This window comes from Coregonus clupeaformis, unplaced genomic scaffold, assembly GCF_020615455.1.
Source record: "Coregonus clupeaformis isolate EN_2021a unplaced genomic scaffold, ASM2061545v1 scaf2401, whole genome shotgun sequence".
NCBI classification, from domain to species: domain Eukaryota; kingdom Metazoa; phylum Chordata; class Actinopteri; order Salmoniformes; family Salmonidae; genus Coregonus; species Coregonus clupeaformis.
The window spans coordinates 1-17,500 of record NW_025535855.1 but is presented as its reverse complement, the minus strand read 5'-3'; the positions used below and the strand labels follow the sequence as shown (position 1 = coordinate 17,500).

General features: G+C 44.7%; 1 protein-coding gene across 1 annotated transcript in view; it reads left to right on the top strand.

The window, feature by feature from the left end:
• The window catches only part of LOC121561478 (wolframin), a 35,303-nt gene extending 21,195 nt beyond the window's left edge, over positions 1 to 14,108 (top strand). Inside the window, exons 11-19 of the mRNA XM_045219480.1 lie at positions 1,364 to 1,476; positions 2,209 to 2,372; positions 6,478 to 6,715; positions 7,278 to 7,463; positions 9,178 to 9,294; positions 11,224 to 11,613; positions 12,049 to 12,135; positions 12,861 to 13,004; positions 13,191 to 14,108. Of these exons, the coding sequence (XP_045075415.1) occupies positions 1,364 to 1,476; positions 2,209 to 2,372; positions 6,478 to 6,715; positions 7,278 to 7,463; positions 9,178 to 9,294; positions 11,224 to 11,613; positions 12,049 to 12,135; positions 12,861 to 13,004; positions 13,191 to 13,292 (1,541 nt within the window). The 3' untranslated portion in view covers positions 13,293 to 14,108. The remainder of the gene's footprint in view (positions 1 to 1,363; positions 1,477 to 2,208; positions 2,373 to 6,477; positions 6,716 to 7,277; positions 7,464 to 9,177; positions 9,295 to 11,223; positions 11,614 to 12,048; positions 12,136 to 12,860; positions 13,005 to 13,190) is intronic.
• Positions 14,109 to 17,500: the final 3,392 nt, after the last annotated feature.

Sequence of the window (17,500 nt, the reverse complement as noted above, 5' to 3'; positions counted from 1 at the left end):
TCACGGTGGTCAGCTATAAGAGGCTAACCAGTGTGTGTGTTATAGGATGGATCCCTGCTCGGAGCTCTCCACGGTAGCCATCTTGTTCACGGTGGTCAGCTATAAGAGGCTAACCAGTGTGTGTGTTATAGGATGGATCCCCTGCTCGGAGCTCTCCACGGTAGCCATCTTGTTCACGGTGGTCAGCTATAAGAGGCTAACCAGTGTGTGTGTTATAGGATGGATCCCCTGCTCGGAGCTCTCCACGGTAGCCATCTTGTTCACGGTGGTCAGCTATAAGAGGCTAACCAGTGTGTGTGTGTTATAGGATGGATCCCCTGCTCGGAGCTCTCCACGGTAGCCATCTTGTTCACGGTGGTCAGCTATAAGAGGCTAACCAGTGTGTGTGTTATAGGATGGATCCCCTGCTCAGAGCTCTCCACGGTAGCCATCTTGTTCACGGTGGTCAGCTATAAGAGGCTAACCAGTGTGTGTGTTATAGGATGGATCCCCTGCTCGGAGCTCTCCACGGTAGCCATCTTGTTCACGGTGGTCAGCTATAAGAGGCTAACCAGTGTGTGTGTGTTATAGGATGGATCCCCTGCTCTGAGCTCTCCACGGTAGCCATCTTGTTCACGGTGGTCAGCTATAAGAGGCTAACCAGTGTGTGTGTTATAGGATGGATCCCCTGCTCGGAGCTCTCCACGGTAGCCATCTTGTTCACGGTGGTCAGCTATAAGAGGCTAACCAGTGTGTGTTTATAGGATGGATCCCTGCTCGGAGCTCTCCACGGTAGCCATCTTGTTCACGGTGGTCAGCTATAAGAGGCTAACCAGTGTGTGTGTGTTATAGGATGGATCCCCTGCTCGGAGCTCTCCACGGTAGCCATCTTGTTCACGGTGGTCAGCTATAAGAGGCTAACCAGTGTGTGTGTGTTATAGGATGGATCCCCTGCTCGGAGCTCTCCACGGTAGCCATCTTGTTCACGGTGGTCAGCTATAAGAGGCTAACCAGTGTGTGTGTTATAGGATGGATCCCCTGCTCGGAGCTCTCCACGGTAGCCATCTTGTTCACGGTGGTCAGCTATAAGAGGCTAACCAGTGTGTGTGTGTTATAGGATGGATCTCCTGCTCGGAGCTCTCCACGGTAGCCATCTTGTTCACGGTGGTCAGCTATAAGAGGCTAACCAGTGTGTGTGTGTTATAGGATGGATCTCCTGCTCGGAGCTCTCCACGGTAGCCATCTTGTTCACGGTGGTCAGCTATAAGAGGCTAACCAGTGTGTGTGTGTTATAGGATGGATCCCCTGCTCGGAGCTCTCCACGGTAGCCATCTTGTTCACGGTGGTCAGCTATAAGAGGCTAACCAGTGTGTGTGTGTTATAGGATGGATCCCCTGCTCGGAGCTCTCCACGGTAGCCATCTTGTTCACGGTGGTCAGCTATAAGAGCCTGAATCCCTCGGCCGCCGCCTACACCAAACGGGCGCTCATCACTGAGGTCAGACACGGGCCAAACAGCACCCTATTCACTATATAGTGCACTACTTTAGACCCGGGCCCATAGGGCACTATATTCAATATACAGTGTGGTACTTTTGATACAGGCATCGTCCCAAATGGCACCCAATTCCCTATATAGTGCACTACTTTAGACCAGAGAATGGCACCCTATTCCCTATATAGTGCACTACTTTAGACCAGAGAATGGCACCCTATTCCCTATATAGTGCACTACTTTAGACCAGAGAATGGCACCCTATTCCCTATATAGTGCACTACTTTAGACCAGAGAATGGCACCCTATTCCCTATATAGTGCACTACTTTAGACCAGAGAATGGCACTACTTTAGACCAGAGAATGGCACCCTATTCCCTATATAGTGCACTACTTTAGACCAGAGAATGGCACCCTATTCCCTATATAGTGCACTACTTTAGACCAGAGAATGGCACCCTATTCCCTATATAGTGCACTACTTTAGACCAGAGAATGGCACCCTATTCCCTATATAGTGCACTACTTTAGACCAGAGAATGGCACCCTATTCCCTATATAGTGCACTACTTTAGACCAGAGAATGGCACCCTATGCCCTATATAGTACACTACTTTAGATAGGACAGTGCCCCAGATGGCACCCTTTATGTATCAATATAAACAGCCATATTAAAATGATCATATCAATATAATGCATATTACTGCTGGTGCTATGTGTGGTTGTGCCTGTAGGTGGCGACGTCTTTGTGTTCCCTGACCAGTCTCCTGCCCCAGAGTGCTGTTCTGCTGAGGATGCTGAGCCACACCTTCACCACCTTGCCTCTAGGGGAGTCAGTGGTGATGAAGATCAGTCTTCCCTGCCTGCTAGACCTCTATCTCTTCTACCTGTTGTTCAGGTCAGTACCTCTACCTCTACTACCTGTTGTTCAGGTCAGTACCTCTACCTCTACCTCTACTACCTGTTGTTCAGGTCAGTACCTCTACCTCTACTACCTGTTGTTCAGGTCAGTACCTCTACCTCTACCTCTACTACCTGTTGTTCAGGTCAGTACCTCTACCTCTACCTCTACTACCTGTTGTTCAGGTCAGTACCTCTACCTCTACTACCTGTTGTTCAGGTCAGTACCTCTACCTCTACCTCTACTACCTGTTGTTCAGGTCAGTACCTCTACCTCTACTACCTGTTGTTCAGGTCAGTACCTCTACCTCTACCTCTACTACCTGTTGTTCAGGTCAGTACCTCTACCTCTACTACCTGTTGTTCAGGTCAGTACCTCTACCTCTACTACCTGTTGTTCAGGTCAGTACCTCTACCTCTACTACCTGTTGTTCAGGTCACTACCTCTACCTCTACCTCTACTACCTGTTGTTCAGGTCAGTACCTCTACCTCTACTACCTGTTGTTCAGGTCAGTACCTCTACCTCTACTACCTGTTGTTCAGGTCAGTACCTCTACCTCTACTACCTGTTGTTCAGGTCAGTACCTCTACCTCTACCTCTACTACCTGTTGTTCAGGTCAGTACCTCTACCTCTACTACCTGTTGTTCAGGTCAGTACCTCTACCTCTACTACCTGTTGTTCAGGTCAGTACCTCTACCTCTACTACCTGTTGTTCAGGTCAGTACCTCTACCTCTACTACCTGTTGTTCAGGTCAGTACCTCTACCTCTACCTCTGCTACCTGTTGTTCAGGTCAGTACCTCTACCTCTACTACCTGTTGTTCAGGTCAGTACCTCTACCTCTACTACCTGTTGTTCAGGTCAGTACCTCTACCTCTACCTCTACTACCTGTTGTTCAGGTCAGTACCTCTACCTCTACTACCTGTTGTTCAGGTCAGTACCTCTACCTCTACCTCTACTACCTGTTGTTCAGGTCAGTACCTCTACCTCTACTACCTGTTGTTCAGGTCAGTACCTCTACCTCTACCTCTTCTACCTGTTGTTCAGGTCAGTACCTCTACCTCTTCTACCTGTTGTTCAGGTCAGTACCTCTACCTCTACTACCTGTTGTTCAGGTCAGTACCTCTACCTCTACCTCTTCTACCTGTTGTTCAGGTCAGTACCTCTACCTCTTCTACCTGTTGTTCAGGTCAGTACCTCTACCTCTACTACCTGTTGTTCAGGTCAGTACCTCTACCTCTACCTCTACTACCTGTTGTTCAGGTCAGTACCTCTACCTCTACTACCTGTTGTTCAGGTCAGTACCTCTACCTCTACCTCTTCTACCTGTTGTTCAGGTCAGTACCTCTACCTCTTCTACCTGTTGTTCAGGTCAGTACCTCTACCTCTACTACCTGTTGTTCAGGTCAGTACCTCTACCTCTACCTCTTCTACCTGTTGTTCAGGTCAGTACCTCTACCTCTTCTACCTGTTGTTCAGGTCAGTACCTCTACCTCTACTACCTGTTGTTCAGGTCAGTACCTCTACCTCTACCTCTTCTACCTGTTGTTCAGGTCAGTACCTCTACCTCTTCTACCTGTTGTTCAGGTCAGTACCTCTACCTCTACTACCTGTTGTTCAGGTCAGTACCTCTACCTCTACCTCTACTACCTGTTGTTCAGGTCAGTACCTCTACCTCTACTACCTGTTGTTCAGGTCAGTACCTCTACCTCTACCTCTTCTACCTGTTGTTCAGGTCAGTACCTCTACCTCTTCTACCTGTTGTTCAGGTCAGTACCTCTACCTCTACTACCTGTTGTTCAGGTCAGTACCTCTACCTCTACCTCTTCTACCTGTTGTTCAGGTCAGTACCTCTACCTCTATCTCTACTACCTGTTGTTCAGGTCAGTACCTCTACCTCTACTACCTGTTGTTCAGGTCAGTACCTCTACCTCTACTACCTGTTGTTCAGGTCAGTACCTCTACCTCTACTACCTGTTGTTCAGGTCAGTACCTCTACCTCTACCTCTACTACCTGTTGTTCAGGTCAGTACCTCTACCTCTACTACCTGTTGTTCAGGTCAGTACCTCTACCTCTACCTCTTCTACCTGTTGTTCAGGTCAGTACCTCTACCTCTACTACCTGTTGTTCAGGTCAGTACCTCTACCTCTTCTACCTGTTGTTCAGGTCAGTACCTCTACCTCTACCTCTACTACCTGTTGTTCAGGTCAGTACCTCTACCTCTACTACCTGTTGTTCAGGTCAGTACCTCTACCTCTTCTACCTGTTGTTCAGGTCAGTACCTCTACCTCTACTACCTGTTGTTCAGGTCAGTACCTCTACCTCTACCTCTACTACCTGTTGTTCAGGTCAGTACCTCTACCTCTACCTCTACTACCTGTTGTTCAGGTCAGTACCTCTACCTCTACCTCTTCTACCTGTTGTTCAGGTCAGTACCTCTACCTCTACTACCTGTTGTTCAGGTCAGTACCTCTACCTCTACCTCTTCTACCTGTTGTTCAGGTCAGTACCTCTACCTCTACTACCTGTTGTTCAGGTCAGTACCTCTACCTCTACCTCTTCTACCTGTTGTTCAGGTCAGTACCTCTACCTCTTCTACCTGTTGTTCAGGTCAGTACCTCTACCTCTTCTACCTGTTGTTCAGGTCAGTACCTCTACCTCTACTACCTGTTGTTCAGGTCAGTACCTCTACCTCTACCTCTTCTACCTGTTGTTCAGGTCAGTACCTCTACCTCTACTACCTGTTGTTCAGGTCAGTACCTCTACCTCTTCTACCTGTTGTTCAGGTCAGTACCTCTACCTCTACTACCTGTTGTTCAGGTCAGTACCTCTACCTCTACCTCTTCTACCTGTTGTTCAGGTGAGCACTATGGAATATGGCGTCAGGTAGCCTAGTGGTTAGAGCGTTGGGCCATTAACCAAAAGGTCGCTGGCTTGAATCCCCAAGCCGACAAGTTGAAAAATCTGTTTATGTGCCCTTGAGCAAGACACTCAACCCTAACTGCTCCTGTAAGTCTCTCTGGATAAGAATGTGTAAAAAATGTAAATGGTATACTATCACATCTGATGTGCGTTCGACAAGGGAAAAAGTTTGTGAACGTTAGTTTACACAATCCATGCCATGTAAACTTTCTACTACATATAGTAATCAAAAGTCATCTTCAGTTTGAATATTGTGGCTAAAAAGCCTCAGTAATCCATGCTAAAAGGCCTCAGTAATCCATGCTAAAAAGCCTCAGTAATCCATGCTAAAAGTCCTCAGTAATCCATGCTAAAAACCCTCAGTAATCCATGCTAAAAAGCCTCAGTAATCCATGCTAAAAAGCCTCAGTAATCCATTCTAAAAAGCCTCAGTAATCCATGCTAAAAAGCCTCAGTAATCCATGCTAAAAAGCCTCAGTAATCCATGCTAAAAAGCCTCAGTAATCCATGCTAAAAAGCCTCAGTAATCCATGCTAAAAAGCCTCAGTAATCCATGCTAAAAAGTGCTATTTGCAGCTTCACCTTAACATTTTGGCTTCACCCCCCCCTCTTTCCTCTCATCCTCTCTCCTCCCTCCCTCTCTCCCTCTCTCCCTCCCTCCCTCCCCCTATCTCTCTCTCTCCCTCCCTCCCCATCTCTCTCTCCCCCCTCTCTCTCCCTCCCCCTATCTCTCTCTCTCCCTCCCCCCCCTCTCTCTCCCTCCCTCCCCCTCTCTCTCTCCCTCCCTCCCCCTCTCTCTCTCCCTCCGTCCCCCCCTTTCTCTCCCTCCCTCTCTCCCTCCCTCTCTCCTCCTCCCTCTCTCCTCCTCCCTCTCTCCTCCTCCCTCCTCCCTCCCTCCCTCCCTCCCCCTTCTCTCTCTCCCTCCCTCCCCCTCTATCTCTCCCTCCCCCTCCCCCCCCTCCCTCCCTCCCCCTCCCTCCCTCCTCCCTCCCTCCCTCCCTCCCTCCCTCCCTCCCTCCCTCCCTCCCTCCCTCCCTCCCTCCCTCCCTCCCTCCCTCCTCCTCCCTCTCTTCCTCCCTCCCTCCCCCTCCCCCCTCTCTCCCTCTCTCCTCCTCCCTCTCTCCCTCCCTCCCTCTCTCCTCCTCCCTCCTCCTCCCCCCTCCCTCCCCTCTCCCAGTATGGCTAGACAGCGTGGTTTCCAGGGGACCTACTGTTTCCTGGTCCCCTACCTGGTCTGCTTCCTGTGGTGTGAGTTCTCTGTGGTGCTCCTCCAGAACTCTTCCCCCGTGGGGCTCATCCGGACCTGTGTTGCCTACTTCCTGTTCCTGTTTGCCCTGCCCGTGCTGGCTGTGGGGCTGGCTGCCATGGTCCTCATCCAGCTGGTCAAATGGTTCCTGGAGCTGGAGCTCACCAAGGTGATGATTGATTGATTGATTGATTTTATTCGGCAGTTTAAAAAAAGACATGCACACAGTACATACATTTTAAAAACGTGACGGGGATAGCCCAATACCACTGTAATACCATCATAATACCGTCATAATACCACTATAATACCACTATAATACCACTATAATACCACTATAATACCACTATAATGCCACTATAATGCCACTATAATGCCACTATAATACCACTATAATGCCACTATAATACCACTATAATACCACTATAATACCACTATAATGCCACTATAATACCACTATAATACCACTATAATGCCACTATAATACCACTATAATACCACTATAATACCACTATAATACCACTATAATGCCACTATAATGCCACTATAATACCACTATAATGCCACTATAATGCCACTATAATGCCACTATATACACTTAAATACCACTATAATGCCACTATAATACCACTATAATACCACTATAATACCACTATAATGCCACTATAATACCACTATAATACCACTATAATACCACTATAATACCACTATAATTATATTCTAATTCCCAGATGATTGTGACGCTGGCCGTGTGTGCGGTTCCGGTGACGCTGAGGCTGTGGACGCGCTTCGGCCTGTCGCTCATGGACGTGTTCCACTCTATGTCGCAACGCGGCGCCGTCAAGCTCATCCTCTGCTGCGTCACCATGGTGATGCTGTTCTTCTGGACGTACCTGTACCACTCTGAGGGACTGCAGGTAAAGAGGGAGTGGGGGGTTATTTCCCTCTCCTGCACGTCTCTCTTCTAAACCCTCATCACATTGTTTTGTATTTTCTTTGAGTTAAAAAATTATATGAATATAAAAAAAGAATGCAAAAAAAGGGCCGGGGGGAAGCAAGACATACAGTGAGCTCCAACAGTATTGGGACAGTGACACATTTTTTATTTTTCTGACTCTTTACTCCAGCACTTTGGATTTGAAATGATACAATGACTGAGGTTAAAGTGCAGACTGTCAGCTTTAATTTGAGGGTATTTTCATCCATATCGGGTGAACCCATTATAGGGGACCAAAAGTATTTGGACAAATTCACTTATGTGTATTAATGTAGTAAAAAAGTGTAGTATTTGGTCCTATATTCCTAGAACGCAATGACTACATCAAGCTTGGGATTCTACAAATTTGTTGGATGCATTTGCTGTTTGTTTTGGTTGTGTTTCAGATTTATTTTGTGTCCAATAGAAATGAATTGTAAATAATGTATTGTGTCATTTTGGTGTCACTTTTATTGTAAATAAGAATAGAATATGTTTCTAAACACTTCTACGTTAATGTGGATGCTACCATGATTATGGAATGAATTGTGAATAATGATGAGTGAGAATATCATACCCTCAAGACATGCTAACCGCTCACCATTACAATAACAGGAGAGATTAGCATTTTATATCATACCCTCAAGACATGCTAACCGCTCACCATTACAATAACAGGAGAGATTAGCATTTTATATCATACCCTCAAAACATGCTAACCTCTCACCATTACACTAACAGGTAGGGGTTAGCATTTTATATCATACCCCCAAGACATGCTAACCGCTCACCATTACAATAACAGGAGAGATTAGCATTTTATATCATACCCTCAAGACATGCTAACTGCTCACCATTACCATAACAGGAGAGATTAGCATTTTATATCATACCCTCAAGACATGCTAACCGCTCACCATTACAATAACAGGAGAGATTAGCATTTTATATCATACCCTCAAGACATGCTAACCGCTCACCATTACCATAACAGGAGAGATTAGCATTTTATATCATACCCTCAAGACATGCTAACCGCTCACCATTACCATAACAGGAGAGAGGTATGATATTTGTGCGTCTAACTTTCTCACTCATCATTATTCACGATTCATTTAAGACTATCCGTAATCATGGTAGCATCCACAATATTTACAATAAAAGTGACTCCAGAATGACACAATACAATATTTATCATTCATTTTCTATTGGGCACTAAATAATCTGAAACACAACCAAAACAAACAGCAAATGCATCCAACACATTTGTAGATTCACAAGCTTGATGTAATCATTGCGTGCTGTATATACTGAATATGGGACCAAATACTAAAAACGTTTGACCTCATTGTATCATTAAAAAATCCCAAACAACAAAACATGTCACTGGGGCCAATCCTGTTAGAGCTCACTGTTACAGTTATGTGAATGTGTCTACATGTATTAATGGACAGGAGTCGTGGTAAGATGGGATGTAGTTGACTCGCTTTTTACTGTCAAGTGTAGAGATGGCTAAATGCACTCCAGTGATTTAATTAAACGTAATATTTGATTTGATTTAATTACATATGTATTTTTATATATTAATTTGATGTAAGTTAATATTTAATTTAATCTTTAATTTAATTTAATTCAGTGTGATGTTGTATGTTTAGGGGTACAACTCTACGTTGACCTGGAAACAGTACAGTGCACTGTGTGGTCCTCCTGCCTGGAAGGAGAAAGGCATGGCACAGACACAGATCTTCTGCACACACCTGGACGGACACCAGGTATATATATATATATACATACATCACATTAACAGCGATTACAGCCTCGAGTCTTCTTGGCTATGACGCTACAAGCTTGGCACAGCTGTATTTGGGGAGTTTCTCCCATTCTTCTCTGCAGATCCTCTCAAGCTCTGTCAGGTTGGATGGGGAGTGTCGCTGCACAGCTATTTTCAGGTCTCTCCAGAGATGTTTTTTTAATTTTTAATTTCACCTTTATTTAACCAGGTAAGCCAGTTGAGAACAAGTTCTCATTTACAACTGCGACCTGGCCAAGATAAAGCAAAGCAGTGCGATAAAAACAACAACACAGAGTTACATATGGGGTAAAACAAAACATAAAGTCAAAAATACCACATAAAATATATATACAGTGTGTGCAAATGTAGCAAGTTATGGAGGTAAGGCAATAAATAGGCCATAGTGCAAAATAATTACAATGTCGTATTAACACTGGAATGATAGATGTGCAAAAGATGATGTGCAAATAGAGATACTGGGGTGCAAATTAGCAAAATAAATAACAATATGAGGTAGTTGGGTGGGCTAATTTCAGAAAGGCTGTGTACAGGTGCAGTGATCGGTAAGCTGCTCTGACAACTGATGCTTAAAGTTAGTGAGGGAGATAAGAGTCTCCAGCTTCAGAGATTTTTGCAGGGTTCAAGACCGGGCTCTGGCTGGGCCACTCAAGGACATTCAGAGACTTGTTCCGAAGCCACTCCTGCGTTGTCTTGGCTGTGTGCTTAGGGTCGTTGTCCTGTTGGAAGGTGAACCTTCGCCCAGTCTGAGGTCCTGAGCACTCTGGAGCAGGTTTTCATCAAGGATCTCTCTGTACTTTGCTCCGTTCATCTTTCCCTCGATCCTGACTAGTCTCCCAGTCCCTGCCACTGAAAAACATCCCTACAGGATGATGCTGCCACCACCATGCTTCACCGTAGGGATGGTGCCAGGTTTCCTCCAGACGTGACGCTTGGCATTCAGGCCAAAGAGTTCAATCTTGGTTTCATCAGACCAGAGAATCTTGTTTCTCATGGTCTGAGAGTCCTTTAGGTGCCTTTTGGCAAACTCCAAGTGGGCTGTCATGTGCCTTTTACTGAGGAGTGCCTTCCGTCTGGCCACTCTACCATAAAGGCCTGATTGTTGGAGTGCTGCAGAGATGGTTGTCCTTCTGGAAGGTTCTCCCATCTACACAGAGGAACTCTGGAGCTCTGTCAGAGTGACCATCGGGTTCTTGGTCACCTCCCTGACCAAGGCCCTTCTCCCCCAATTGCTCAGTTTGGCCAGGCGGCCAGCTCTAGGAAGAGTCTTGGTGGTTCCAAACTTCTTCCATTTAAGAATGATGGAGGCCACTGTGTTCTTGGGGACAGAAATTAAACAGAAATGTTCTGGTACCTTTCCCCAGATCTGTGCCTCGACACAATCCTGTCTTGGAGCTCTACGGACAATTCCTTCGACCTCATGGCTTGGTTTTTGCTCTGACATGCACTGTCAACTGTGGGATCTTATATAGACAGGTGTGTGCCTTTCCAAATCATGTCCAATCAATTGAATTTACAACAGGTGGACTCCAATCAAGATGTAGAAACATCTCAAGGATGATCAATGGAAACATGATGCACCTGAGCTCAATTTCGAGTCTCATAACAAAGGGTCTGAATACTTGTGTAAATAAGGTATTTCTGTTTTTTATTTGTAAAACATTTGCAAAAATGTCTAAAAACCTGTTTTTGCTTTGTCATTATCGGGTATTGTGTGTAGATTGATGAGGGAAAAAAAACTAGTTTAATCCATTTTACGTAACAAAATGTGGGAAAAGTGAAGGGGTCTGAATACTTTCCGAATACATCACATTAACACATTAACATTCTGACACCAGGTATACTGAATGTATAGTGAATAGTGTGCCATATTCTTTTTAATAATTCCCAGGTGATGTGGACCGGGAGGTTCCGGCAGGTGCGTGTAGCGGAAACGGAGAACGGCGCCCAGTCCGTCATCAACCTGCTGCCGGTGTTCATGGGAGATTGGTTACGCTGTCTTTACGGAGAGACCTACCCTAAATGTGACCCGCTGCGGAACAACTCCACCAACACCTCCTCCACCACCACCACCACCACCTCAACGGCCAACTCCAACACCCCCGTCGTTAACGCTAACCTCACCGTCGCCGACGCCGACTACGCCAACTCCCCAGTGCTTGGTGTTGCCGTGCCTACGGCCGTCCTCCACCGGCAGCAGGAAGAGGAGGAGCTGTGTGTGATCAAGGCGTTGGCCAAACACACGTGTCACGTGAAGCGGTTCGACAGCTATGTGTTAGAGGTAAGAGGGACAGGCACCATTGAAGTTTTTAAATCACGTTAAAAAAAATTTGCCTGGCCTTTACTTTTAAATTTTAGTAATTTAGCAGATGCTCTTATCCGGACTGACTTACAGTATTGAGTGTATACATTTTCTGTTCTTTTTTCGTACTGGTCCCCCGTGGGAATCGAACCCACTCCTTAGCGTTGCCAACGTTACCAACTGAGCCGGACCGGGGCCTTTAACCAGTAATAGTTTTAGATCTTTTATTCATCCGTTCCGCTTTTACTGATAGATATTTTATTGTTTTAATGTAAAGTGTGATTTTTTAAAATGTATATTTTATTGTTTTAATGTAAAGTGTGATTTTTTTAATGTATATTTGATTGTTTTAATGTAAAGTGTGATTTTTTAAAAATGTACTTTAATCCAAGTTTTGATTTGATTTGATTTGAGGTGGGCGTGGGGATGCCCGAGGAAGACGGGGTGCCAGAGGACCGAGACAGAGACATCAAACTGGTGGCCAGCCATGAGTTCAGACAGGTACACCCTATTCCTTATGTATTTACAGAACCCTATTCTAATGATTCAATTAATAACGTATCGCTGTTGGTGTTTGTCCAAAAGCCATATGTTTAGAGAGTTTGGCCTTTCATAATGCATAAACCTCAATGTCCTAACTCTCTATATATATGGTGTTGTCTAGGTGTTCTCGTTTACATAACATTACTTTAAATGATTAACCTATTTAAAATATATGCGCTCAACCACGCCTTGGAACAGTCTTTTTGAGAACAGTGATTGAGTTATATTATTAGCCTAAATTATGACTCCAATCTACTCATCACATTATGAATGGTAGGCTATCTTACACAAGTCTACAAATGTGATTATGCAAGGAATGTTTTATTATAAAGGTGCATTTTTATGGTGAAAATGTGCTTCCCCAAACTTGAAACTCACATTTCGCCTATTCATAGGCTAGTGATTTTGCTGATCCTTACTCGACTTGTTGGCTGAGGAAAAGTACATGTGGACAGTTACAGCCTGACTGTAAAGTAGCTATTGCATAAAAGCATCTGCTAAAAGGCCTAAATGATGATATGAACCTAAACGATGAAGTTATAAAGCTGTTGGTGTTGTTATAAAGCTGTTGGTGTTGTTATAAAGCTGTTGGTGTTGTTATAAAGCTGTTGGTGTTGTTATAAAGCTGTTGGTGTTGTTATAAAGCTGTTGGTGTTGTTATAAAGCTGTTGGTGTTGCTCTAGGTGTTGCTGCGCCTGCAGCCCGGAAGCCTGGTGGAGTTCAGCACTACGTTGGAGGGTCGTCTGGGGGGCCAGGTCCCGTCCTTCGAGCTGAAGGCCATCCACTGCCTGGACTGTGACTCCTCCCTTCTGACCGCTGCCAGACAGGTGTTATATAATAATATATACAGTATATAATATATGCCATTTAGCTGTTCTATCCAAAGCCACTTAGTCATGCTTGCAAACATTTTACACGGGGGGGGGCGGGAATTGAACCCACTATCCTGGCGTTGCGAGCTCTACCAACTTGAGTTACAGAGGACCGTGTGTCTGTACTTCTTCTTTCTGCAGGTGAAGATAGAGAGAGACTGGAGACGGACCACCCTCAGCTCCGTCAAGTTCGCCTTCGATTTCTTCTTCTCCCCCTTCCTCTCCGCACGGATCGACGTGTGACGGGACGGGGCAAGAAGGAGAGAAATGGAGTGATGGGGGAAATACAAGAGGAGTAGATGGATAGAAGGATTTCAATTCAATACAACTACATTTAGTCTTCTCCTCCCTTCCTGTCCTAAAGGATCAACGTGTGACCAACCAGGGGTGGAAGAGACAGTGGCAGCCATTTTTCTAAACGGACTGAGGGAAAAAAATAGGAAACGGATGGATGAAGGAATTCAATTCAGTACAACTTCATTTGTAGTGCAACTTAGTGAATAAAGGGATGGACTGATGGACAGATGGACGGAGGCGTGAAAAGGGGCGTCTCTCTGGTTGGAACACCCGAAGGGAACGGTTTGCTACAGTTACGCAGTTGCTGCTGTTCTCTTCTGGAAGCCATTTTTGTTTTTTTCACGAGGTGGCTGTTGTCGTCCGGATGACACATTACCATGGCAACGAGCTGCGGCAGCGTTTACGACGGGGGTGGATAGTTGGATCGGATTGTATCTTAATTGTGCAGAAACACCCGGGGAGCTGAAATCAACGAGGAAGTCGGTCATCTGTAAACTGGATTACTTGAAAGTATTTCAACTGGAAATAGCTGTAGTGGTCTTTAAATGGGAAACTGGAGGAAAACGCTAGGGAATAATGGTGAATTAAGAGTTCAGATTTCATCATTAGTTTACAAATATAGTATTAAGAGTTGTGTGTTCAACTGTCTTAAGAACACACTGATACCTTGTGTATGTAGAATATGTAGCATATCTACAGTGGAGAGAACAAGTATTTGATACACTGCCGATTTTGCAGGTTTTCCTACTTACAAAGCATGTAGAGGTCTGTCATTTTTATCATAGGAACACTTCAACTGTGAGAGACGGAATCTAAAACAAAAATCCAGAAAATCACATTGTATGATTTTTAAGTAATTAATTTGCATTTTATTGCATGACATAAGTATTTGATACATCAGAAAAGCAGAACTTAATATTTGGTACAGAAACCTTGTAAGTAGGAAAACCTGCAAAATCGGCAGTGTATCAAATACTTGTACTCCCCACTGTATATAGCTATATTGTACTACAACTATGTGATGTGTGCGTGTGCGTCTGCATGTATGTTTATATACTGTATGTATGTATGTATGTATTTGCAGTGGTTTATCTGAAATATAGTGCCTAGTAACTTTTGGATGTTCCCCAGCTAGCATGTAACGTTCTGATAACCATATGTGTCTTAGAGCTTGGTGAGAGTTCTGGTTGTCCTATGGTTATTTTGCATACAATCTTCCCATAAAGTTAGGTACAGGTTTCCTCATTGTGTCTGTTTAAAGTAATGTTTTCAAATTTTTTCAGAGAACGTTAAGAAACAACGTTGTTCTGTGGGAATGTCAGTACTTCAGCATAATATTTTCTACTGGTTTACCTCATGGTTGTAATTTTAAAGTCATGTTCTCAGAACATTAAGAAATCTTTACATAAAAACCACAAGAAAACATTAGTAACGTTCAAAGAACGTTGTAAGAATGTTATTTAAAAACATACGTTCCGTTCTCAACATCTACAAAACACTCTCTGTCCTCTGTCTTGTTAAGTGTGTAAATTACAATAGGTACCTTTTTAAATTAGAGACTTTAAATGAAGTCACCAGATAAATTCACTGTCTTACAACTGGTCAGGTCAGTATAGTGAAGCACACAGAAAGGCTTGCAAAATTCTAGTCGTTTTCCCCAAATTCCAGGTTTTCCAGTTTGGAAGATGGGAATTTCAGTGAAAGTTACTGGAATTTCACAACCTTACACACAGATATAGACAACAACAACCATGAAAGGTTCAAACACGTCTTTGAGGAAGTCAAACATGTTCTTGATCTATATTTGGTCCTCTGCCTGGACAGTGTGCGGTATCAGCCATCCGTTAGCTCTGAGTCTCAGTTTCACTGTCTGTTCCACTCAGTCACAGCTTAGGTTTGTGTTTGCAGCTTTGGCCCCGTTCACACTCAGGTTCTACAACTGATCAACAACACATTGGACACAATGACTGATTTTATTTTTCGTGATACAATCAAGAGTTTGTCTGAGTTTGTTGCGGATCCATTGAGCGGTGTCTCCACACGCTTGTGTAGTTATTTGTGTGCAGAAAAACTATTGTATGATACAACTGGTATCGCAACCTTTGTGCCAAATGTGTTGTACATCAGTTGTATACGGGGCCACTGTGGTCTTGCTTCTGCTTTGCTTGCTATTTCATTAGGGTCTAGGCTGGGTTACTGTAAAGCTCATTCATTAGGGTCTAGGCTGGGTTACTGTAAAGCTCTTTCATTAGGGTCTAGGCTGGGTTACTGTAAAGGTCTTTCATTAGGGTCTAGGCTGGGTTACTGTAAAGCTCTTTCATTAGGGTCTAGGCTGGGTTACTGTAAACCTCTTTCATTAGGGTCTAGGCTGGGTTACTGTAAACCTCTTTCATTAGGGTCTAGGCTGGGTTACTGTAAAGCTCTTTCATTAGGGTCTAGGCTGGGTTACTGTAAAGCTCTTTCATTAGGGTCTAGGCTGGGTTACTGTAAAGCTCTTTCATTAGGGTCTAGGCCAGGTTACTGTAAAGCTCTTTCATTAGGGTCTAGGCTGGGTTACTGTAAAGCTCTTTCATTAGGGTCTAGGCTGGGTTACTGTAAAGCTCTTTCATTAGGGTCTAGGCTGGGTTACTGTAAAGCTCTTTCATTAGGGTCTAGGCTGGGTTACTGTAAAGCTCTTTCATTAGGGTCTAGGCTGGGTTACTGTAAGCTCTTTCATTGTCTAGGCTGGTTACTGTAAAGCTATTTGTGATAACTGCTGATGTTGTAAGGGCTATATAAATCCATTTGATTGATTGTTATATTAGAGTGTTATACCGACTCAAACCTGTTAACGCTTCATATTATCTGACTGACCGACACACTGGAGAAAGAAGGCCAGGGTGCATCCCAAATGGGAACCTTACTCCCTATGGGGTCCTGGTCTAAAGTAGTGCACTATAAAGGGAACCTTACTCCCTATGGGGTCCTGGTCTAAAGTAGTGCACTATAAAGGGAACCTTACTCCCTATGGGGTCCTGGTCTAAAGTAGTGCACTATAAAGGGAACCTTACTCCCTATGGGGTCCTGGTCTAAAGTAGTGCACTATAAAGGGAACCTTACTCCCTATGGGGTCCTGGTCTAAAGTAGTGCACTATAAAGGGAACCTTACTCCCTATGGGGTCCTGGTCTAAAGTAGTGCACTATAAAGGGAACCTTACTCCCTAGGGGTCCTGGTCTAAAGTAGTGCACTATAAAGGGAACCCTACTCCCTATGGGGTCCTGGTCTAAAGGAGTGCACTATAAAGGGAACCTTACTCCCTATGGGGTCCTGGTCTAAAGTAGTGCACTATAAAGGGAACCTTACTCCCTATGGGGTCCTGGTCTAAAGTAGTGCACTATAAAGGGAACCTTACTCCCTATGGGGTCCTGGTCTAAAGTAGTGCACTATAAAAGGGAACCTTACTCCCTATGGGGTCCTGGTCTAAAGTAGTGCACTATAAAGGGAACCTTACTCCCTATGGGGTCCTGGGTCTAAAGTAGTGCACTATAAAGGGAACCTTACTCCTATGGGGTCCTGGTCTAAAGTAGTGCACTATAAAGGGAACCTTACTCCCTATGGGGTCCTGGTCTAAAGTAGTGCACTATAAAGGGAACCTTACTCCCCTATGGGGTCCTGGTCTAAAGTAGTTGCACTATAAAGGGAACCTTACTCCCTATGGGGTCCTGGTCTAAAGTAGTGCACTATAAAGGGAACCTTACTCCCTATGGGGTCCTGGTCTAAAGTAGTGCACTATAAAGGGAACCTTACTCCCTATGGGGTCCTGGTCTAAAGTAGTGCACTATAAAGGGAACCTTACTCCCTATGGGGTCCTGGTCTAAAGTAGTGCACTATAAAGGGAACCTTACTCCTATGGGGTCCTGGTCTAAAGTAGTGCACTATAAAGGGAACCTTACTCCCTATGGGGGTCCTGGTCTAAAGTAGTGCACTATAAAGGGAACCTTACTCCCTATGGGGTCCTGGTCTAAAGTAGTGCACTATAAAGGGAACCTTACTCCCTAGGGGGTCCTGGTCTAAAGTAGTGCACTATAAAGGGAACCTTACTCCCTATGGGGTCCTGGTCTAAAGTAGTGCACTATAAAGGGAACCTTACTCCCTATGGGGTCCTGGTCTAAAG